The sequence below is a fragment of the Crocodylus porosus genome, unplaced genomic scaffold (assembly GCF_001723895.1).
Source record: "Crocodylus porosus isolate Cpor-Errol unplaced genomic scaffold, CroPor_comp1, whole genome shotgun sequence".
Classification (NCBI taxonomy): domain Eukaryota; kingdom Metazoa; phylum Chordata; order Crocodylia; family Crocodylidae; genus Crocodylus; species Crocodylus porosus.
The window spans coordinates 149,903,058-149,927,179 of record NW_017728906.1 but is presented as its reverse complement, the minus strand read 5'-3'; the positions used below and the strand labels follow the sequence as shown (position 1 = coordinate 149,927,179).

The 24,122-nt window shown below is 44.8% G+C and overlaps 1 protein-coding gene across 2 annotated transcripts in view; it reads left to right on the top strand.

Moving 5' to 3' along the window:
* Positions 1 to 24,122, top strand: part of ERICH6B (glutamate rich 6B) — a 74,465-nt gene that overhangs the window by 18,796 nt on the left and 31,547 nt on the right. For both annotated transcript variants that reach the window (XM_019529903.1, XM_019529902.1), the window contains exons 3-8: positions 5,033 to 5,090; positions 10,448 to 10,563; positions 13,043 to 13,108; positions 15,283 to 15,453; positions 17,689 to 17,778; positions 22,100 to 22,218. In XM_019529903.1, the coding sequence (XP_019385448.1) occupies positions 5,033 to 5,090; positions 10,448 to 10,563; positions 13,043 to 13,108; positions 15,283 to 15,453; positions 17,689 to 17,778; positions 22,100 to 22,218 (620 nt within the window). The remainder of the gene's footprint in view (positions 1 to 5,032; positions 5,091 to 10,447; positions 10,564 to 13,042; positions 13,109 to 15,282; positions 15,454 to 17,688; positions 17,779 to 22,099; positions 22,219 to 24,122) is intronic.

Here is a 24,122-nt window from a genome sequence, read left to right as displayed (position 1 = left end):
ACACCTGCATCCAAGGCTTTTGTGACCTGATCATAAAAGGCAATCAGGTTGGTCTGACATGACCTGCCCCTAATGAAACCATGTTGGTTGCCCTTGAGCATCATCTCTGAGGCCGGCCCATCACAGATGTGCTCCATGATGATCTTCTCAAAGAGTTTCCCTAGGATTGAGGTAAGACTGACAGGCCTATAGTTGCCCAGGTCCTCCCTCCTCCCTTTTTTAAAGACGGGGACCACGTTGGCTACCTTCCAATCATCCGGCACCTGACCCGAGCACCACGAGCGCTCGTAAAGCCGTGCCAAGGGCTCCGCAATAACCCCTGCTAGCTCCCTCAACACCCTGAGGTGGAGAGCATCTGGATCCGCTGATTTGAACACGTCCAGCCCCTCCAGAAGCTCTCTAACTCGGTTCTCCCCAACCTGAGGTCTGGAGGTGTTCCCCTCAAGTCCGTCTTGTATCACGGTGAGGAAGTCCTGGTCCCTGCCCAAGAAAACAGAGGTGAAGAATTGGTTAAAGAGGTCTGCTTTCTCCTCTGGTGCGACCACCAGATTGCCCAGAAGATCTTGCAGGGGCATCACATTTCCCAGTGCTTTCTTCATCCTCCCTATAGATTTGAAAAAGGACTTTTTGTTATCTTTGATTTTGGATGCAAGTCCTAGCTCTATGTCCACCTTAGCTTTCCTGACAGCCTCCTTACAGGCCCAAGCAGAGGAGGTATACGCCTCTTTGGAGATAACACCCCGCTTCCACCGGGTGTACACCGGCTTTTTGGCAATCAGGCATTCCCAGCCATTCTTAGTTCCTACCTAAACTGCCTCATAGCCTGCCCATTGCCTAGCCTTAACCCTGCCTAGACCCTCAACTCTGGATTCCTGGGTTATGACCCTCTAACACCAAGCCAAATTCCCTATGCCCAGGTTGTGCCTATGACAGGACCCCTGAGTATCAAGTTGGGTATCCAGCAGATGAGGCACACACAATTAGTGGTCATCTTTGGAAAGTGTAATTTAAGTAACTTGCCTAGTGGCACATATTTTGTGGTAGAGACAGAGACTGAATCCAGTTTTCTAAGAGTAGGGCTACCATATTTCCAGTTTCAAATAAGAGGACACCTGTGGGAGGAAGGAGGGGAGGGAGTATATGATGGCGGGGGCAAGTGATATGCCAGTGCCCTGCTCCTGCCCCCACTCCTAAGCCACAGCACCCCCAGCCCTGCTGCTGCCTCTCACTTCGGACCTGCAACCCCCCTGTTCCTGCTGATACCCCTCACTCTTGACCCATAGCTCCCTGCCACCCCAGCCCTGCTGGTGCCCCTCACTCCTGACCTGGAGCCCCCTGTCTCTCTCAGCCCTGCCAGTGCCCCTCACTCCCAACCTGCAGCCCCCTGCCTCTTTCCCCTGCAACCCTGCTGCCACATAGCTCCCTGCTGCCCCTGAAGAACGCTCCTACTTCCTGCCCCTGCTGCAGCCCTACTCCCTGCCTCTGTGGCAGGTACACACATACACAAGCACATTACACACACACACACACACACACACACACACACACACACACACACTTACCTGATGCCCTGGCCCCTGATTACCTTCCCCCACTGCCCCCAGTCTCAAGCTAAGAAGTACCAGGAAAGCAGAGGCACAGCAAAATCCCGGACATTTGCTGATATTTTAAAAAACCTCCTGGACAGAGATGGGAGGACCCAAAAAGAGGATGTGTCCACGAAAACTCGGACATGTGGTAACCCTACCCAAGACAGCATTCAGGTGCTTTAACAAGGAAGCTGCTTTCTCTTCCTATAGTCATCTGCTTCATTCACAAGTAAGACATGGTTCCTATAGACATCAGCCTTCTAGAAGACCCTGATGTATCACCAAGTCGGCACACACTGGATGAAGCAGGAATTCCAAAAAAAAAACTGTGTAGTGTCATACATGGAAATTAGGCTTCCTCAGACAGCACAAGGAAACCAAATTAAGTTTGCACAGGCGACCTGTAAGTCTGGCTTTTCCTAACTTCAGAGTGCTTGACTTTGCAACGTTAATAGTGATTTTTTATTGCATGTCATTTGTCACTTCCTAATTATTTTTAAGAAACAAATGGGGGAAAAACCTCAAAAATCCCAGACAAACACAAGCTAAAGAAGAGTTCAGGCTAAAGCAGAATCATGCCACAACAGGGTCAAACAGACATTGTGCTGTGCTAGGACTGGTATCCTAGCTTTTGAGCTGTGTGGGACAGACATCACAACTGCAGAAATGTAACAGGGCAGTTCTGTACCCTGACTAGCAGCCATGCACCGGGCAATGTAGCTGGATGGACAGTACTGCTATTTTTGCACCACTTGAAGTTAGATGGGGTGCAGCCCCAGCAGATGCCCCAGTCATCACCTCACTCCCCCTTAGTTATGCTACTGTATGTCTATACCGCTTCTGCGGTGCTCTTCACAGCACCACTGAGACACATACTCTACCTACCTGCTCTTATTCCCCATACCCCAATTCCAGATATGAGGTGGTGAAGCTGCCTTGAAGGTGCCCTTTGCTTTCTCCACTGCCACTCTCTACCTTGTCCAGGTCTAAGGGCTCAGGAGTGCCACAGGGCACCCCCTTGGGGCAGCCTCACCGCCTTGTTTCCCAGTATGGTGTGTGGGGAACAAGAGCAGGATCGACAGGGACATGATTCCCCACAGGACTTTCAGGAGTGAGGCAGAAGCAAGACAGACATGCCCAGGTCTTTTGTCTTCATGTGAGCTGTGCTTCACATAAGCCACGTTTACTGCAGTGGGGCCTGGATTCCAACCTGGGGCTTTTGGGGACCATCTGACTATATGTAAATCCTCAAGGTGGAGGAAAGGTAAGGACTATTGTCTTGTCCCCTCCTCCAAAGAGGCTCAGAGGGGAAGGGATATCACACTGCACCTGCTAACAAACTAACAGGGCTTTAAGTGTAACACAGACACCAAAGCAGAGCTTGCATTCAAGGCACAGGCTAACCCAGCGGTCTGCAATGTCTTGTGGCAGTAGGCTGGAATATTCCAGCTCAGATGCTAGGAAGACCAGCACTAAGACCTGGCTGCTACTGCCACTTCTCCCTGCCACCACTTCTTGCCAACACACAGCTGCTTCACGGCACAGGAAAGCTCCCTGCTGCCCAGCCATGGTGCAGTGCAGCCTGATACGGGCAAAGCCCCTATGGCTAAATATTGCTCTATTTCCCCGCACCAAAACCCCAGCTCCTGGGCTGGAACTGGCCTGTGGGCCATGGGTTGCCAACTCCTGGTCTAGCCCATAATGTAAATGTTCGCTTATGTTTATATGGACTTCGTGCATTGTTCCTTCCAGAGGGAAGTGCTTTCCTCTCAGATCCCAACTTTATTCAAGTATTAAGGCATGCTCTTAAAATAAAATATTGCTCCTAAAAATGGCCTGCATCTCAGTTGAAGTTAAAAAATAGTAAAAAGCTCTTACATGCATTGTAGACATACAGATCCTTATAAATGTGTCTTTATTTCATGTTTGTGTGTGTGGATTTTTTTTAATTGGGAGTCATTATATATGAGTGAGTGCATCTTAAATCCCAGGATGTCTAATATTTGAAGTAATACACTATGCATTTTCACCACATGACTTACCCATCTCCCTAGAATGGCAATAGGCATCTCTGTGCACCTAGCAGATTTATTTTTAAAATGTAAAAGGACCATTTAAGGTCTCTCTTCTCCACAAAGAAATTAAGCATTTATAGCACGTACTCACATGAGCCACATCCTTGGCAATAAGTCCCAGCCCACCACCTCAGAATAGGTCAAAGATGCTGTCAACTAACTAGAATGAAATGCATAGAAAAACCTCTACAAATGCTAGTCTATTGAATGCAGCAAAAAATTAAAATGTTGGGCCACAATCTTTTTTAAGATGCAATTTAATTTATGCTGCTCTGGCACTTTAAAAAAGCTTAAAAGTGGAGATAAATTGGCACCCAAATACCCAGGCTTATACTGCCAGAGTAGCATCATGTGACTCTGGCCCATAAAATCTGGCACACTGGAATGTGCATGCATGCAACAGCTTAAAAATGACGTTGTGGTTAGTGGGATTTAAATGTTGTCCCATTCTTTCAAAACAAGGTGGCCAACATAATTTTAGTAGGACACTTATAGAGACAATTTTTCAGCTGTCTATCCAATAACAGTCAGCCCCTCTGTTTCTTTAGGTCTTTGCTTGACTCTTTTTCCCCTTTTTTATCCTTAGCCCCCTTTCAGTACATTTTACAGAGTGCTACTCTGGTTCTCAGTTCAGTGCCTTCCCTGAGAACTTGCTGCCAACTATGCACTTGGGCACTGGGAGACTAAGTGAAATGTCTACAGGGGCCTTTTCTTCTGCTGAGTGCAGGAAAAATGAAGGGATTGTGCCAATCTGTAGCCAGTCTAACTCCCTGCATGCAAGGCTGTTTTTTGTCCACATCTCCCAAACACAGGGTGGCTTGCACTGTATGACAGTTCACATGTCATGCTGTCAGCAGGAGTTAAAATGGCATATTGCTCTGAGAGCATCTATCACTGAAGCTAACATAACCTAGAATGCTTTGGGCAGGAGTATACATAGCATGTTGTTAGGATTGTGAAGTTATTTTGATAGCACATTGTCATGTCTTTAACCCTAAAAAGAGCCTTGGTCTTAGCACTAGCACATGCTACAGTTTGCAGGGCATAATATGATCCAAGCTGCTTACAATGAGAACTGAATAGGAAGGCAAAGTAAATTTGCTTGTAATACTTGCATCTCCTCCTGAAAAGTCTGTCTTCTGACTTCAAGGGCTTTTTTACAACTTATTTTGGGGACTTTATTTTTTCCCCCTTCACCTGAAATTTATTGTATCATTAAAACAGATGAGAATATGTTCCCTGTTAAGACAGCAAGGTTTATCTGTAATACAAAGCAGTGAAATTGCAAGAAAATTCAATACTAAAATGCCCCTCTGTTCCACAGGAAAAGACAATATGTTTTAAAAGAGTTTTTTTTTCCCTCTCCAGAATGTCAGACAGATTCTCCATCAACTCTGCATGTTGGTTCTAAGTCAAAGGAATCGAAGTAAGGAGAGTAATTGGTAACATTTTTCTATCTAATTCAGTCAAGTTACAGGATATTTATACTCTATCTAGGCTAGTACTGTGAACACCTAACAACTGGAGATTTACAGTATGTCTTGAACATTCACAATCTGGCAGTATCTGCTATATCTGTGCTATTAATAATCTGGAAGTTATGTCTGTCTAAATAATTGTCTTTGGGACTCTCATTGCTTGCTATATTAAAAGTGACAGTGTCAACCTGTGTAGACTTAAATATGTTTCTTTCTTAAAGGAAAATAAATCCTGTGCAACAGCCCTGGACATTGCCTACATGGAGAGATGTGATGTGATTTTTATTTTACAAAATGCTTTTATAGTGTGAGAGAAACAGTAGACCAAATGCCTAGCCAGGGTAAACTAGCTCCCTTGTTTGCTGATCTGGCTTCAGGGGATCTATGTTGATTTACGTCAGCTGACGAACTGGCCTATTGTTTCTGGCCTTCCAATATAAATGTTAGACATATCTAATCTTTCTAAGAGAGAGAAATTAAACAGAGATGCTGCAGAAGGCCCAAATAAACTGGACCAAATTCATTTCTGGCATGCTAAAAATGACACTACAGACAAATCTGACCCATTGACAGAGTTCCTTTATCTATTAACACTTGAGTAATTTTTCCAATACTAAAAGATGTTAACTCCTGGGCCTGTATGCAATACTGAAAAAATGGATATAATAGGCTTTTTATTGAGAGAGTTTTATTGCATAGCCGCATGAAGGGGCAGTGAAATATATTCATTATGGGGTATCAAACAGTGTGTAGCTTGCACTTTTGAATTCCATCCCAAAAGAGCAGAGGCAGCATTCATTCCAAATTTCTGAAAGATTGGGGAAAACATTTTCCTGGGGTAGAGCCTTCATTGTGATCTGAGGAGAGATTAGCCACACAGCTTCTAAAAACACCTACAGGTGTTCACAAGACCTAGTAAATAGTCAGTGAAAATAAGAAAAATATTATTAAATTTCTAAACACTTGGAGGAGAAGAAGGTGATTAAGAACAGTCAACATGGATTCACCAAGGGTAAGTAGGAATAACAGTCACAAGCTGGCAGAGGGTAGATTTAGGCTAGATATCAGGAGGCGCTACTTCACTGTCAGGGCGGCTAGGGTCTGGAACCAGCTTCCAAGCAAAGTGGTGCTGGCTTCTACCCTGGGGGTCTTTAAGAGGAGGCTAGATATACACCTTGCTGGGGTCGTTTGACCGCAGTACTCTTTCCTGCCATGGCAGGGGGTCAGACTTGATGATCTGCTCAGGTCCCTTCTGACCCTACAAACTATGAAACTATGAAACTAAATCATGCCTGACAAACCTGATTGCCTTCTATGATAAAATGGCTGGCTCCGTGGATGCAGGGTCAGCAGTATATGTGATATACCTTGACTTTAGCAAGGCTTTTGATACAATCTCCCACACCATTCATGCCAGCAAGTTAAGGAAGTACAGGTTAGATGAATGCACTGTAAGGTGGATAGAAAACTCACTGGATCATCAGGCTCAAAGAGTAGTGATCAATGGTTCAATGTCTAGTTGGCAGACAGTATCAAGTAAAATGCCCCAGGGGTTGGTCCTGGGCCCAGTTTTGTTCAATATCTTCATCAACAATCTGAAAGCTGGGATGGAGTGCACCCTCAGCAAGTTTGTGGATGACTCCAAGCTGGGGGAGTAGTAGATACACTGGGGGTAGGGTTAGGATTCAGAGAGACTTAGACAAATTGGAGGATTGGACCAAAAGAAATCTCATAAGGTTCAATAAGGACAAGTGCCAAGTCCTGCACTTAGGACAGAATAATACCATGCACTGCTACAGGCTGGGGACCAACAGGCCAAGTAGCAGCTCTGCAGAAAAGGACCTTGAGGTTACGGAGTGACCTGAGTATGTGCCAACAGTGTGCCCTTGTTGCCAAGAAGGCTAACGGTATACTGGGATGCATTAGTACAAGCATTCCCAGCAGGTCAAGGAAGGTGATTCTTCCCCTCTATTCAGCACGGGTGAGACCACATCTGGAGTACTGTGTCAACGATACTGCCATGGGTGACCCTGAACAAATCAAGAGTGACTACAGGGCTCTGGGATCAAGGTTGACGAGGATGGGGGCACAGGTGGAGTTCTCCTCAACCCTTCTGATCAAAAAGAAGGGCTCAGGCCGGAGCAGATGCATCCTGCAGATCAACACATGGCTGTGCAGTTGGTACTGACAGCACAGATTCAGCTTCTTCAACTATGGGATGTTGTTCCATAAAGAAGGATTGCTAGAAAGAGATGGAATCCACTTGACCAAGAGAGGGAAGAGCATCTTCCTGGACTTGATGATCTCCCAAGGTCCCTTCCAGCCCTGATGTCTATGAAATCTATCTTTGCAGACAGGCTTGCTAACCTAGTGAGGAGGGCTTTAAATTAAGTTTGCCAGGGAATGGAAACCAAAGCACTGAGGTAAGTGGGGAAGCAGGAGACCTGGAGGAAGCACAAGAAGGAGGGGACATCAGGAGAGGCCTCCTTATTCTTACTAAGAAAGTAGGACAATTGGATAGTTACCCCAGGTATCTGAACATGAACACATGGAGCCTGGGAAACAAGCAGGAAGAATTGGAAGGCCTCACAGTCAAGGAACTATGACATGATTGGAATAACAGACTTGGTGGGATAGCTTGCTTGACTGGAGCACTGTCATGGGTCCGTATAAGCTGTTCAGGAGGGACAGGCAGGGGAGGAGAGGAGGAGAAGTTGCACCATATGTAAAAGCTGTATGATTGCTCACAGCTCCAGTATGAAACGAGACAAACCTGTTGAAAGTCTCTGGGTTTTGGTTAGAGGGGACAGCAACAGTGGTAACATCATGGTAGGTGTCTGACCACCAGACCAGAAGGATGAGGTAGAGGAGGCTTTCTTCAGACACCTAGTGAAAGTTTCCAGATCACAGACCCTGTTTCTCATGGGGGACTTCAATCACCCTGACATCTGCTGGGAGGGCAACGCAAACAATGTGCAGGCAATCCAGGAAGTTTCTGGAAAGTGTTTGAGACAACTTCCTGGTGCAAGCGCTGGAGCGGCCACCTAGGGGCCATGCTCTTGACCTGCTGCTCACAAGCAGGGAAGATTGGTGGGGAATGTAGTAGTGGATGGCATCTTGGGCAGCAGCGACCACGAGATGATTGAGTTCAGGATCCTGAGGAAAGAAACAAAGGAGAGCAGCAGAATATGGACTCTGGACTTCAGAAAAGCAGACTCTGACTCCCTCAGGGACCTGAGGGGCAGGATCCCCTGGGAGACCAGGCTGAAAAGGAAAGGAGGCCAGGAGAGCTGGCTGTATTTTAAAGAAATGTTACTAAAGGCACAGGAACGAACCACCTGGATGTGCAGGAAGACTAGCAAATACGGTGGGTGACCAGCCTGGCTTAGCAGGGAACCCTTCGAAGAGCTAAAACACAGAAAGGAAGTCTACAGGAAGTGGACACTTGGACAGATAACTAGGGAAGAGTAAAAGAATATTGCTCGGGCATGCAGGAGTGAAATGAGGAAGGCCAAAGCACATTTGGAGTTGCAGCTAGAAAAGGACATGTAGGGTAACAAGAACGTTTCTACAAGTATGTCAGCAACAAGAGGAGGGTCAGGGAAAGTGTGGAGCCCTTACTGAATGGAAGAGAAAGGGCAACTTAGTGACAGATGAGGAAAAGGCTGAGGTACTCAATGCCTTTTTACCTCAGTCTTCACAGGCAAGGTCAACTCCCAGACTACTGCAGCTGGCAGCAAAGTTTTGGAAGAAGGTGAGCAGACCTCAGGGACAAAAAACAGGTTAGGGACTTGTTTGGAAAAGCTGGATGTGTACAAGCCCTTGGGGCTGGATGCAATGTGCCTGAGGGTGCCAAGGGAGTTGGGTGATGTGACAGCCGCACCTCTGGCCGTTATCTTTGAAAACTCATGATAATTGGGGCAGGTCCCGGATGACTGGGAAAGGGCAAATATAGTGTCTGTCCTTAAGAAACAGAAGAAGGAGGAACCTGAGCAACAAACGAGTCAGCCTCACCTCAGTCCCTGGAAAAATCATGGAGCAGGTCCTCAAGGAAACCATTTCTAAGCACTTAGAAAAGAAGAAAGTGATCAGGAACAGTCAGCAACCTGACTGATTGCCTTCATTGATGAGATGACTAGGAGGGTGGTGAAGCATTGGGACGGGTTACCCAGAGAGGTGGTGGCATCTCCATCTTCGGAGGTTTCTAAGGCCCAGCTAGACAAAGCCCTGGCTGGAATGATCTACTTGGGGATGGTCCTGCTTTCAGCAGGGGGTTGGACTAAATGACCTCCTGAGGTCCCTTCCTACCCTAATTTTCTGTGATATGTTAAATGACAGTGAGGTGTCTAGATATTACTGTTATTCGGGAGTTATACAAATAGCTTAGATTCCCTATGCCCTGTGAGGCCTTCACCTAGTAACGTGTTTACTCCCAGGTGTACTCCATCAAGAATCTCTTAAAAGTCCTAGACACCTAAAAAAAAAGGCAGTGATGTGTAACAAGCTAGTGGAATCACTCATGCAGTAAAAAAGAAATCCCTCCCATGATTTTCTGGAGTCAAATCCGATCAGGCCCTATGTATGTTTTGGTTGCCTTTGCTTCTTATATGCAATGGGATACTGATAAAAACCGTGAAACACCTTTAAATTAGCTTTTAAGAGTAAGAGGTGCAACGGCACCTACCTACATTACAGGGATGTAGCAATGGCCAAAAAAGAGCTGTGTCAGGTCCCTAATAGCAATTCAAAATAACTTCACAATTTGCCAGTTGAGCTTAGTTGAGAAGAAAGTGCAAAATGACAGGAGGATTCATAGAACCTCACTGATGGATAGACATGCTGAAGCCCAGAACACATACTTCCTTCTCCTGCACCACAGATTACACTAACCTGTCTCCTGGACTGTGGTGCATGTGGCAGGCAGAGCAAATGTGGCACTGTACAGTGGAGCTGAGCAGAAGCAATCAATGTGGTTCACAGAAGTAGCAGAGGAATGTGAGATGAGATAAGCAGTGCATTTATCCAAACTGAGGTTAGGCTTCAGGCACATAATTTGGTTGCACTTAGTTGAGAAATCCCTAGGAAACAGAAGTAATGAAAGCAGTAAGCCCAGAGGCTTGCTTCTCTCTCCCATACACAATGGATCCTTAGTGATGCTCTTTGGGAGTGTTAAGGGTTGACTTACATCTAAAAATCTGAGAGTATATCTTATTTCTAGGAAAATTCCCAAATCCTGATGATTTTTGGTCCCATTCGAGTCCCTATTAGTGACATTAAAGTCAAGCAAATGTGGCCCCTTTTGCAGGAAGTCTGTGGACAGCTCTCCCACCTCCCCCCAGAGCAGAAAGTATGATGTGAAAGATCTGATGACCCAGACAGAATGGGGCTACTCAGCGAAGTCTCTGGATGCCCATGAGGATGGTGAGTTTGCCCAGAAGCACTGGTCCCTGCTTCCCAGTGAGCCAGCTTGTGAAAAATGAAATCATGCCTTGGCTTTGAAAAATGGCTTTGTGGCCTCAGTAAAATAGGGAAGGTTTTATTAGACATGAATTTTGATATAGTTGAAGCAATTTGACAGGAGGATAAATGTGTCTCATTACTGATATGCTAACATATGTTGCCCTCCTGGTATTCTCTACTGTGCAGGTGAAATTCCACACACAGGCTTGCTTTATTTATAAGCCAGGGTTTGACCAAGATAGCAGTGTTCAGATCCACATATATGTATGCATAGAAGTCACTTCAGATCTGAGGCTAGTGTAGAGCCAGAGGTTGATGATGCATGAAAGACAGGAGAAGGAGCAATGGTCTCAAGTTGCAGCAAGGGAAGTTTAGGTTGGATACTAGGAAAAACTTTCTCACTAGGATGGTGGTGAAGCACTGGAATGGGTTACCTAGAATGGGTTGTGGAATCTCCATCCTTGGAGATTTTTTGGTCTCAGCTTGACAAAGCCTTGGCTGCAACAATCTAGTTGGGGATGGTCCTGCAGGGGAGTGACCTCCTAAGGTCCCTTCCAACCCTAATTTTCTATGATTCTATGACTGGCAAGTGGCTGCATAACTTGATTCAGAAAACCTGAGTCAAGTTTCCCCGGCTCACAAGGGCCTGTGATTGAAAGAGCCAGTCTGCAGCGGATCAAGAACTTGACCAAGGGTAGGACTTACAGAGAGACCTTGCAAGACCTGGGAGCCAGAGTGGCAATATATGAAAGGCCTTGTGGGAGGCAGTTCTCAGGGCACATATGTTCTTTGCCAGCCAGCTACCCATTTCACTGCCTTCGTTGGCTGCTGGCTCTCCCATGTGATCAGTCTTCAGGGGGTTGTGAATTTCTAGATAAAAGCAAGGGGACATTAAATACCCTGAACTTAGTAATGTTTTTAGTTATGGAAAGGTCCTTTCTGCTTACCAACCCCCATGATTGCTACAAGACTCCTTGGGCTAATGAATGTCTTCCCCTCTCTGATTGCTCCTGCTCCATGCTGGAATTGCCAACTAGGAAAACGTCACTTCAACTATGAGCGTGTGTTAAACATCATGAATTGGCCACCAGTCAAGTGGTTAATAAACATGGCCCTTCCTTCACCTGCATCTTGCAGTGATTACTTCCACTGGTTGCCTAGGAATAAGATCATGGCAGATCACCTCTGAAGGACCAACTCTTTACTTAGGGTATGCAACACATTTAGATTAGTATACTCCATGTTCATGCTGGTGGTAAACAAGAAGCAGGTGCACAGCATATATTCCTACCTCAATGTAACTTAATTGCATCAGTAAAATTACCATGGGAAAAATCAAGGGAAACACCAGTGTATCCTGTGTCCATCCCTGTAGTGACCTACTGCTATGGACACACAGGCCATTACCTCCTGCCGCCTGGTGGTGAAGCGCTGTAATACAACCTACTGTGAGAGCCACACTAGCATCTGGAACAGGGCTGTGCAACTTCTTAGTGGCCCAGGGCTGTGCACCTTCTTAGTGGCCCAGGGCTGTGCACCATAGGGAACACACCAGTAGGGCCACAGACCCCCTCCCCCCCATTTAACCTCCCCAGCAGCAAGCTTCCCTGCACCATCCACCACTGCATCTCACACATGGATGGGCACGTTTCTCCCCCTAGGCTGCAGGCTCCCCACTGCACCACGCTGTGGGTTCCCCTCACACTGCAGGGTGCACTGAGTCACACCACCCTTCCCTGCCCTCCTGGAGGCAAGGGCAGTAAGTGAAAGCCAGAGAAGAGAGGGGAAACCTGGAAACCACTGGGAGACCTGGGACCGTCAGTTGGACAGACCTGATCTAAAACAGCATTAATGAACCAAAATGCCATTTTCTGATGCTAACACTAGCTGGGTAAAGCTACCTGCCTAAAAGGGAGTTGGTTTGGGGGCTGAAGTGCCTGCCTCTAAAAAAAATGCACACCCACAAGACAGGAGCCACACTGTGATGTTGTAGAGACACATTCAGACTGGATATGGCCCCAGCTGAGCTAGTCTCTGTGTCAGGTTACTAAAAGCATTGGTATGTTCATGAGGATATGACAGAAAATGCATTGCCACCCGACTGTGACAGCCCACATCTGAATCTATTAAATGCTTAGCAAGCAAAACAAAAGACATTAACTTATTCACTGTAGTCTCTTGCCAAAGATATGCAGGTCGTGCTTCAGTACAGATGTCTTGGGAGAAAATGTGCAGTACGTTAGAGAACTATGATTCATAGAATAATTATCCCTGTTTCTCATAGGTTATTAATAATTTAAACCCAATCTTGGTGTTATTGATCTATCATTGAATCTAAGATTTATTTCATATCTGTAGTCACAGAAGCAGTAAATTTAATCCCCCTCTTCACCTGCTAAGCTTGCTTTATCATTAAAACATGAAGTTTAAACTATTCTAGTATTTGGAGAAGAGGTGAGAAGTACAGAAGTCATAGATGAAGAATCCGTGTCCATCCAAAGTCAAGGTGAGTAGCAGTAAGAGTCACTCTCATATGCTTACTCTGCAGTTGTTTCCAGGGAAGCCAGTGGGACCACAGATGGAGTAGAAAGACGCTCCTGTTCAATAGCAATCGAAATTAAACCCTAAACTAATAATTTGACAAATGTGTTTGCTTTCATCATTTGCCTCTGACATGCCTAACGCCAACCCAGCAAACATTCCCAGCCATTGGGGCTTTCCTGGGCTAATACATTTTTTTTAAAAGTAGAGACCCCCCCTTCTTCTCTCCCTTGGGTGATGGGCAAGTGTTAAAACTAGGTTTCAGTGAAATATCTGTGACCACATATGCAAATAACAGTTTGTATAGTTGCAGTTATCCACACATTATGGATACCAGTTAATTGCCTGCCTTGGAATTTTTGATCTGTAGGACATGTCTCCATGGCCTCTCTGCTGAACCAAAGACCATTGCCATGAAGTTCACCCTAGTCATTTGCTCCCACTTTGCCTATGCCAAATCCCAGAAATGAAGCACTGTAACCACCTTAGAACAAAGCTGAGTGCATACCAAAACAGCCTGTAAGTTTGGTCATGCTCTGCTGCAGCAACATTGCTTCAGTTCCCAAATGGGGTGTGCATGGAGGAGGAGTAAGCGGGCAGAGTATACTTCACAGTGGCATTCCCCGGCATGGGACAGAGGCAGTATAGACATGCCCTGAAGGCCAGGAGCTCCCCTGAGCTCTTCCCACGTGAACAAGAGATCTGTCAACTTCAGGAGTCTCCTTACCTGATAATCTTTCCATAAAAAATCTCAGTATCTCCTCAGAGTGCAGGTCAGCCTGGTTTCTGTAGCTCATGCTTGTGGCTTAAAGTATTAATGTGGTCTCCCTACTATCATAGTTCTCAGAAGAGGCATAAGAGGGCAGCTGTGTGCCGTGATGGTGCACCGGGCAGTGGTGACACACATGGACAGCAGCAACAGCATCTGCTACTTTCGCGTCTCCCTCCCCAAGTCAGCAGCTGGAGCTGCTGCCCTGGTCACTCTCCTCATAGTTACTCCAGTGGTTCTGAGTCATCTCCTCTGTGAGGCAGGGTACTACCTTTTCCCCATTTTATAGATAAGGAACTAGTGATCAGCCTCAAGTCCCACAGGGTCTCCTGAATCACATAGAAATACCTTTACTACCTGACTACCTTCCTCTCTTGCCTGTGACCAGGAAGGGACTCAAACCATCAGCCCTCTAATTTCAGCCCTTTAACTCCTGCATACCTCTTGCTTTCACAAACACCACGATTATACGCTGTTGGGACCAAACCAAGACCCTTTCTTCCTCGGGGCTTGTTTGGGTGCCTGGGGCCAGCAAGATTCAAATGAGATTTAGATGGTTTTGTCTAAATCAGAAGAACAACTGAATTTGTACTGCTGTGGCTACAGTGATAAAAGAGAATGAGTGAGCCTTATCCTTAACCTGATACAAACTGAGCCCTAGATGGGTTCAGGATGGAATCCAATGGCCCCATAGCTAGTTGGCTGCATTGTGGGGAATTTTCTTCTTCCCCAAAGTATCTACTTAAGATAGTGGTGCCCAACCTTTTCATCTTGTGGGCTGTGTGAGTGATCCCTAGGTTAGATCACTAGCACATATTGCTGGCCTAGCCAGGGCCTGATCCAACCATGCAGAAATGGCCCACCGAGGGTCCGATCCATGTGGCTGCATCAGGCTGCACATCCACATCAGGTCCCGGCTGATACATTCAGAGCTGCACTGGGCCCTGGTGACTCAGCTTGATCCAGTCACATGGGAACAGGGCCAAATCCCTCCCTGCAAGGTTAATCCAGCCCCATAGGGCTTGGAAATTTGGTGATGGGGGTTGTGACAGTATTATTTGCCACTGCTCCCCCACCACCAAATTTCCAGACCTGTGGGGAGACCAGTGGGCTGGATTAACTGGCTTTACAGTCTGTATCTGGCCCATGGGCTGGGGGCTGAATACTCCAGGTGTAAGACATTTGCTGAAACAGAAAACCAGACTAGCTGGACTGTCATCCCTTTTCAGTAAGATCTTTACCTGTGTTTCTGTATGAGGTTTTTCCCATACTCTGCATGGCTATGGTTAGGGATCAGCCTAGTCTAGTTCAGCACCCTGTCCTTCCACTATTAGATCAGCTTTTTAACATGGACTCTGTCTATTTTTCAGACATAATAGTAATCTATACTAACATCTCCAAAGAAATTGAGGAGAAAGAGGAGGAAGTGGTAGTGGCAGAAGCAGCAGCTGAAAAAAGTGAGGCAGAAGAAGAGGAATCAACTGAAATCAATTATGCTGAAGGAAGAGAAGAGTACGAACAAATCATACTGGATGAGCAAGGTGTGCTGCAATCATGTGACTAGTCATGGCTGGGGCAAGCTAAATCCCAGGGGGCAGGTTTAAGCAAGCCTAAATAACTCCTTTGAACTAGGTTCCCTTGAGAATTCTGCCCACAATTGGCCCAATCAGTTCGGACACAAGTGTAAGTCTTGAAGTCCCTTATTTATGCTGTAGGTTAAGGATGGCCAACGTTCATGACTGAGAGTGCAAAACTGATGCTGTCTAATAATGCTTTCCAGGGTCACATCTAAAGGAAGAAGGGGTTTTGCCCATGGGGATGTGGTGTGGGAGTATTTATCACTAGGCAGGAGGCCTCTGGCTGATGGGCAGAGATCTGTTATGGGGGGGTGTTGCCTTGAACTTGTCTACTTGATGATATCTTCTTTCTCCCTTTCTTTTCTAATCATGCCTTCAACCTCCAAGTTCACTCACTTCCCACTTGGATGTGTCCTACCAGCCTTTGGACTTTCAGACTTTTCCTAGAAAACAGACACAATAGACCACCCCAGCATAAAGAAAAGGCTAAAAAGACTTATTTTTAACGAGAAAGTATCAGTAACCTGCAGTAACTGCCACAGATACTGAGAGCGCTAGAGTAGAAAGGTCTTCCTGAATGTCTGTGAGAGGCATCAAGAGGCACTGTATCCCAGGCAGCAGAGACATCCTCACCATTCTGCCTGGGAAGTTCAGCCCATGGACAGCTGCTCTCCAGTCCAAGTGTCAGACTGGGGGAATCCTATACAGATACTGAAACACACATTCCTCTTCCTGATCCTGTTGCTACCTTTTGAAGGAGGCAACAACTGACCATCACTTTCCCCAATCTCACCACAGCCTGAGGTAGGAGGGAGTTTGCCGCTTGACATTCCTCCACAATCTCAGCAGTGACTTCTACATTTCCTTTCTACTCATGGCTGGGCACAGGCCCTGACAAGGGTGGGGGAGCTTTGTAGATACCATAGAAAAAAAAAGAAGAATTTGAGAATGGAAGAAAAAAAAACAGACAGTGGAGGGTATAGAGCAGTAGAGGAAGGAAACGGGGAGCAGAAAAGGTAGACAGGTAAAACTAAGAGAAGGGGAAATGAAGATAACTGCAGGAATGGAAGGATAAAAGAAGAGCTAGTGAGAAGAAGAAAGAAAGCTAGAATAGAAAACTAAGAGACGAGGAGGAAGATAGAGAAAGGGGGAGGGAGGAAGGAAGAGGCTTGAAAGTGGGGAATGAACTGAAGATAAACAGAAGGGAAAAGAAACAGGTAGACAGCAAAGTAGAGGATGACTGGTCACACAGAGGGGAAGATGGTTTTATAAAAGTTTGGTGTCAAAATATTGCAAAAATATATTCCCATGTAAAGAGAAAAACAGTTGTCTTGATGTACCTGGAGACCAGGTACATAAGAGATGTTCCTGGCAGAACAAGACTGGAGAAAGGTGTGCAATAGCAGTCTGTTTTTCTGTTTTTGACAAAAGACATGGATTGACTTTGTGTTAGGGGTTTTCTTTCTTTTTTAAATACTGTTGATACTGGCCTTCATATATAGCTCTGGTATGTCCGGTCAGACATACCTGTGTGTATCCAGGGCCCTCTGTGATGGGTATTTTAATAGAATATACCCAGGTATATTTCCTGGTATTTTAATAGAATGTAAGTGGACACTAGCAAACTATTTCTAGGCACAGCTCCAGACAAACACAACCCCGCGCTGGCCCTGCTGCACACCCTCCTTCTTATCATGCACTTTAGGAGCTGAAGTGCATTTTATATTCTGCAGAGGAAAGAACTGAACCTGATCTTCCATAATTTTGTGGAGAAAGATCCCAAGAAACTCTGTTCATCTCCCTTCTTCTTCCCCTTCTCAGCTAATCACAGCAACCCTTCTTTTGCTTGGCTGACATTTATGCAAATAGGATTAGCATCTGCAGTTACACTAGCAAGGTTGCAAATTATACAGGCTATCTAGCTTTATGCTTCAGGGCATACACTGATTTGCCATCTGGGGGACAAAAATTAGTTTCTCCTCTGATATTTTGTTGCATGATTGACCACAGACACTTAAGAAGTCTTTACCAGGAGTGTTGGTTAGATGCTGAGACCATGTACCTGCCTACTAGGCCTAACTGAGCCTTTGTGAGTCTACCCTTGAATACAAATACATAAACCAGTAGTCAGCCTACTGCCGCTATACAAGCAAGCTAGTCATTAAAACATGCCACTGTTGTTATTTATTTTTTTACCAGCTGCATATTCCATCCTTTCCAAATCTGTAGGTGAAAGAACTGATAGAAATGCAGCTGAAGAAGAAAAAGGGAAGAAGCTGGATTTTGAAGGTATTCCAAGTTATTTAGCTGTACTTCATGTCAGCTTAAATGCATCGCTTGCAGTTTATCTATAACTGTCTTGTTTACCTACAGAGTTGGGCCTTTGAGTCAGTGATTGTGCCTATGGTTGTACAGAGCTTAGCACAAGGCAGACACAGGACTGGGTGGAGTCTATGGGCTCCTCCACAAAGCAAAAGCTATTAATAAAACATTCAGAGACCAAAGAGCTGCACTGTTGCCCACACAAGTTGCATTTTTTCTGTATATACATTTTGAGTCCTAAAGGGCTCCCTTCTTTCAGGGATTAATTTGATCCTATAGAAAGCATGATTTTCCTCTTCCATGAGCATAAATCAGCATGACTCTGCTGAAATCAATGACAGTCACTGAAGAATGGCACTGGGGTAGGGGTAAATGAGAATAAAATTTGGACCTGCAATTAGCAGCATTATTAGATTGTGGGAAGGAAGCATTATGTCCATATTACAAGGATTCATGTAAAATACCAGTTTGAGGAAGCCCAAGGGATGCAAATAGCCATATGGAATAGCATACGCTGGTAAGCGCTGTGAAAGGCAAGAACTTGACAGACCTATCTGGTTTAACACACTTTTCTAATGGTTAGCTGTGTGCCTGGAGATTATCATGATCTGGGAAGTGCAAATACTTGAGACTAGTAATTTCCCCCAGGGTGCGATTATCTGGTAATAGTTACATCCCAAATGCTCATTTCAGATCCAGCAAATAAAATGAGCTACAGAGTCAGAAAGTTTACGCTCAGACTGTAAACAGCCATGCTGTGGTTTTATAGCAAGCCCACAAAAGCAGGTGGGGAAATGTACTGGTACTGGTTCCTGTAATTAAGATGAGGCTTCACCCCAAAAAGACATTTGCTATTTTTGTGTAGTTTTGTATAGTTAAGAGCCTCCCAGTGTTTGTTTTTGACTTACTAGGAGGAAATCTGCTATGAGTAATTCAGGTTCAGACAAATGACTGGAGCCAACGCTGTTTATGTTCTTTCTGTCTCCACACCATCATTTGTAACCATGAATAATAAGCAGATCAGGTCCCCAGTCTGTTTGACTGCTACTTTGCAAGGATAGTAAACAAGATGGTACAAACAAGGGTGAGGGACTAAAACTGGATTTCCATAAAAGGTGCTCACGCTGAAACACTGGCAGTGCCAGGACATGTTTTCACTCACGTGTTGGGGTATGTGGGTGCACCATGATTACTCAGCTATGTATTTTGGAATTGCTTTTGCTCTGATCTAAACGTATCGGAAAGCTGCTTTTCTCTATCTGAGATGGATTTGGCTTTGTGAGATTTCCTCTGGTTCCCTAGGTTTTTGGTGTGTGGGGGGTGTTTAATCAGGATTCTACACCATCATGTTCCCTTTTCAATGCATCACTTGCTGAACCTGCAGGGGACACTGAGAACTCACAGGAGCGTAATGCTTGAAGTCAGAGGGACTAAAGTCTGCCCATGGGCTCCCACTAATTACTATATGATAAAAAGAGCACATTGCTGCCCTCCTCACTTCCCATACAAATAGGTAGCCCTAAGAGATTATGAAGCCCAGCATGTAATAATGTACTGTGGACAAACAATGTTACTCCTCAGTGACTGGCCTACAGAGGAGATAAGTGGCATGCTGCTAATATCAGCTCCCGGTCTTCCTTTAGCTACAGCGGTAGAATTGTTTGTTTAAACAGCTAAAGAAGGATTGTGGCTCCCTGTTTGTCTGTGTGAAAATATGTTGTTTATAATCTTTAAAAAATGTCTGTCCCTAGCTATGAATCTATTATCATAGAATGCTCCATCCTGAGCTAAACTCAGAGGACTGTATTAAAAAACAAGCATGGTGTAGGGAGTATGGGAAGAACTCATGAGATATCATTGCGCTACCTTTGCCACAGCATGGGAACTTTGCTTATACTCCTAGTTCACTGATAATGCATGTAAAGTGTCCACCTTCTCATTCCTAGAAGATGGGCAAAAGAGACTCTGCAGTGCTTGGTTCATAACCTGGAGGCAGTTGATTCTAACTTCCCATATTTTAGTTCATGACCCAGATTTTATAAGTTTTGTGCATTGTCATAGTTATGAGTTATGGTGATAAGAAGACATTTGAATGATGGTATTATTATAATTAGGATTATATAAGATTCAGCGTAGACAACAAGTCATGGCCAGATTGCCTAGGACATTTTGGCATCAGCAAGATGAATGAAACAGGCCAACAACTTATTGAATTCTGTGCCCAAAACCAACTGTGCATTACCAATTCTTATTTTTCTGGAAAAGATTACCACAAAGTGTCATGGTGACATCCATAATGAGGTACCAACTAGACCTTGTTACTGTTAGGAAGAGAGACCTACCTTCAGTGCAGAAGACCCATGCATTCCACAGTGCTGATTGTGACACCGACCACTCCCTGATCATTAGCAAAGTGAAGATTATAGCCAAGAAACTACATAAAGTAAAACCTAGGAGCAAGCCCAAAATCAGTACCACTAACACCAAGAACCAGAAGTGCCACGAGTTTGTGAAGTCTTTCAAACTCAGCATGTTTGGGAAGTCACTACCAGAGAAAACAGAGGAAATTTGGGAAGGCTTAAGAACTGCAATCAATGAAACAGCTAAAGCTACATTTGGGGAAAAAAACCCATCCAATAAGGACTGGTTCAAAGAAAATGCAGAAGAACTATTACCTCTCATCAATATCAAGAATACAGCTTATCTGGAACACAAGAAGAAGCCAACAGTGAGCACCAAAGTGAGAAAAACCAGTGAATTACTTGACCAAATACCAATTCTACAGGTCATGCCAGAGCTAGATATGAAGCCTACTGTAGAAGACCTAAACAACACCATTGATTTGTTATCAAGTGGCAAGGCTCCTGGAAATGGTGGCATCCCAGTGGAAATTCTCAAGTGCGGGAAAGAAAGCCTACTACCGTATCTTCATCAGCTGCTAATGAAATGCTAGAAAGAGGGTGAGGTACCACAAGACATGCATGACACAAACATCGTCACTTTGTATAAAAATAAAGGAGATAAGGGCAACTGTAACAACTACAGTGGTATCTTACTACTAAATATAGGAGGAAAAGCTTTCTCAAGAGTCATCTTGTTGCACCTACAACAACTGGTGAGTTGTGTCTACTCTGAACCTGAGCACAGATTCATGGCCGAAAGATCAACCATAGACATGATATTTTCTAGGCCTGTGCAAATAGGGAAGTATTCTATTTGGAGGATAGCGATTCGATTTGGAGATTCAGATCACTGTCCCGACTCGATTCAGCTGAATCGGCTTCAGAAGATTCAGTGCCAAGTCAGAGAGATTCAGCGATTTGGCCAGAGACTATAATGGGGGATCAGTGAAATACCTATAACTTTGTCATTTTGGGGCTGAGGATCCCTCTCATCCACATCCCCTCGCCTCTGCCGTTCTGCCTCCCTAACTCTGTTAACCAGCATCTCTGACTAGAAGGGACCTCATGAGATCATCAGGTCCAGTCCCCCTTCTCTAGGCAGGAAAGACTGCTGGGGTCACATAACCACAGTAAGGTGTGCATCCAGTCTACTTTTGAAGATCTCTGGGGTAGCTGCCTGCACCACAACCACTGGGAGTCTATTCCAGAGTCTGGTCACGTGAACCATAAAGAAGTTTTTCTTTATATCCAGTCTGAAACCTTCTTCTAAGGTTTAATGGTCATTGCTCCTGGTTTTCCCCTCCCTGGGGTGCTTTGGTGAATAGTTGTTTGCCTAGCCCCTGGTGTTCTCCCCTCATATATTTGTAACCTACCACCAAATCCCCATGAAGTCTTCGCTTTTCTAGGCTGAACAGTCCCATATGTGTCAGCCTTTCCTCATATTAGGCTCTTCAGGCCTCTAATCATATGAGTGGCTCTTCTCTATGACTATGAACTTTTTGAAGGGGACGTTGTTTCCAGAGGGTGAGTGGTTGACAGTCTGTGAAGATCAGGCCTTTTTCTAAACTCCCTCAACATGTCTGAAGTTGGGCAGACAATATTGCTAGTCACTTCTAAGAAAACAGGCTGTTTATAAGTTAAGTACCTGATACGCTCAAGCCATGTGAGGGCTACAATGGAAATTGGAAGCTGTAGGCACTCGGCATCTTTGAAAATATCTTAACCAGTAGCCTAAGTGTAGCCATGGGAGCCTAAATTTAGGCATTCAGGTTTGAAATGTTTGAACCAAAGGGTCTTTCCAAGAAAACTTTACATAAAAATGTAAAATGTTCAGAACAAAAGAAGTGACACTAACTTATATCTTTGTCTTTTTTCTTACAAAAAAGCCCTGCATGAGCTTATTGAAAACTTACAAGACCACCGGTCTGTTTCAGAAGGGGAAACTTCTCTCCTTGAATCAAAGGCTTATGATGGTGTGAAAACAACTACTCTGTACTTAAAGAAGGTGAGGACCGCCAAGAGCTTATAAACTAAGGCACCTGTGCTTTCTCAAGAGGAAACTTAATTCCGCCATGAAATAATTTGGCAATGGAGCCTTGCACATCTAGGTCACACATTACCAGGCTGGTAGGGACTGAGGGCCACACTGACAGCTGTCACTTTGTTCACAATCAATGGGACTTTCAAGTTTCCTTTAGAAGAAATTCAGACTTGACCTTGAGAAAAATAAGGTTGCAAGTTTCACAAATAAATAGCAGGTTTTCTGGACTCAAGCTGTACATCTCTTGGTAGGACCTGTATCTCCTGGCATAAAATCATAGGCCTGTGTGCTGCGATCATAACCTGCCTTCTCTTCATGTTGGTTTTGCAACTCTTCAAAGTAAAACAGAGGTCAAAAGGTGGCCCAGCTGTGGTCTGCCTCCGTGCTTAACCATCACCCAGCCAAAATTAAAGGTAAGAATGAGAGTTAAAGGATTCTCTCTCCATTCCTGCATCTGCATCAGTATTTCAGTTGGTGGCTATTCTTTGTTTCTGAACATTGATATTGCTCTAGTTCACAGCTTCCTAAAGATAAGACCCACACAGCTCTGCATTGTGGTCTCATTGTTAATATGGAAGTCCTTGTCTGTTGTGTGCAATGCACCATCTTAAGCTGACTGCCACCTGTGCTATGAAGTTTACTCAACCTGAGAGCAGCCCTTAGCTGGGAAAAGCTTGGATTCCCCACTCTAACAATAGCAATTCCTTCCCATACTGCTATATTTCAGTTATGACTTCATCGCTTATTGTCAGGATTTCCTAATTATGACTTGGCTGTTTAAAAAGCACTGTGGCCTCAGTTAGGCAGGAAAATTCTCAGACCAAAAGTAACTATATAACTATGGGGAAGTAAGTAGATGAGAGAAATTTGGCTTTGGAAACTGTCTACTGCTAATGGTAGTTCCTTATTCTGAAAGGATTTTAGTGCATAGGGTTTTTTGGCCTGCAAAACAGATGCATTAGCATGTTATGGACCATAATGGCAGTACACTAATAGATAATAAGACTTCCCTAACCTATTAGGCCCACTGTCAAGATTTGTATAGTAAGCCACACCAGCTGTTCCAGAAACATTTTATAATCTGCCTTATCAGTTCTTCTAGGTTTGTCTAAGGCAGGGGTGGGCAATTATTTTGGGCTGCTTAATGACTTTTAGCAAACCATCAAGGGCCACATGACAGGCAGCCAAGGGCAGATAAATATTAATTTTCTAAATTTTTTAGGGGCCCCGTGGGCCGCATAGAATGGAGGGCCGCATTTTGCCCACCCCTGGTAAGGACTATTCCCTTGTAGAAGCTGCCTTTAAGAAGTGGGTAAGGTATGGGGGGGGAGCACTTCACACTAAACACACACTAATTATATTTAAATACCCTTCCAGCTGTGAGCTGCCAAAAGCAAGGAAACTAAGTATTAACTGTAGTACGGGGTCTCTGATGTATAAAGGACCATCCCTCTTACAAAAAAATCCTATTTCTTTACATTTGAACAATCAGGACTACTGGGTCCTTAGTTTCATTTTTGGGCTGGAGGATCTTGGCTAAATCTTCAGAAGACATAAATAATGAAGCATGCAAAACTGGAATCTGGTCTTCAAGTCTCTTTCCACAAAACTAGAAAGAGAGAAACCATTCAGTTTGAGGTCTTAGCTGCAAAGGTACACGTTTTCAGTAACAGAAAACCTATGTAGTGACATCACTGTAAACCCCTAATGTAGATGGACAAAGTCATGATGAGCTATAAATTGCACTGATTCAGTTTATCTAGCTTTCCAGTAAGGCATTGCTGTGCCACCAGGGCAAATCACAACTCATGGATTATGTCCAGACAAGCAGGGGGGTAGGGGTGCTTGCACTACATGGTGCTGCAACC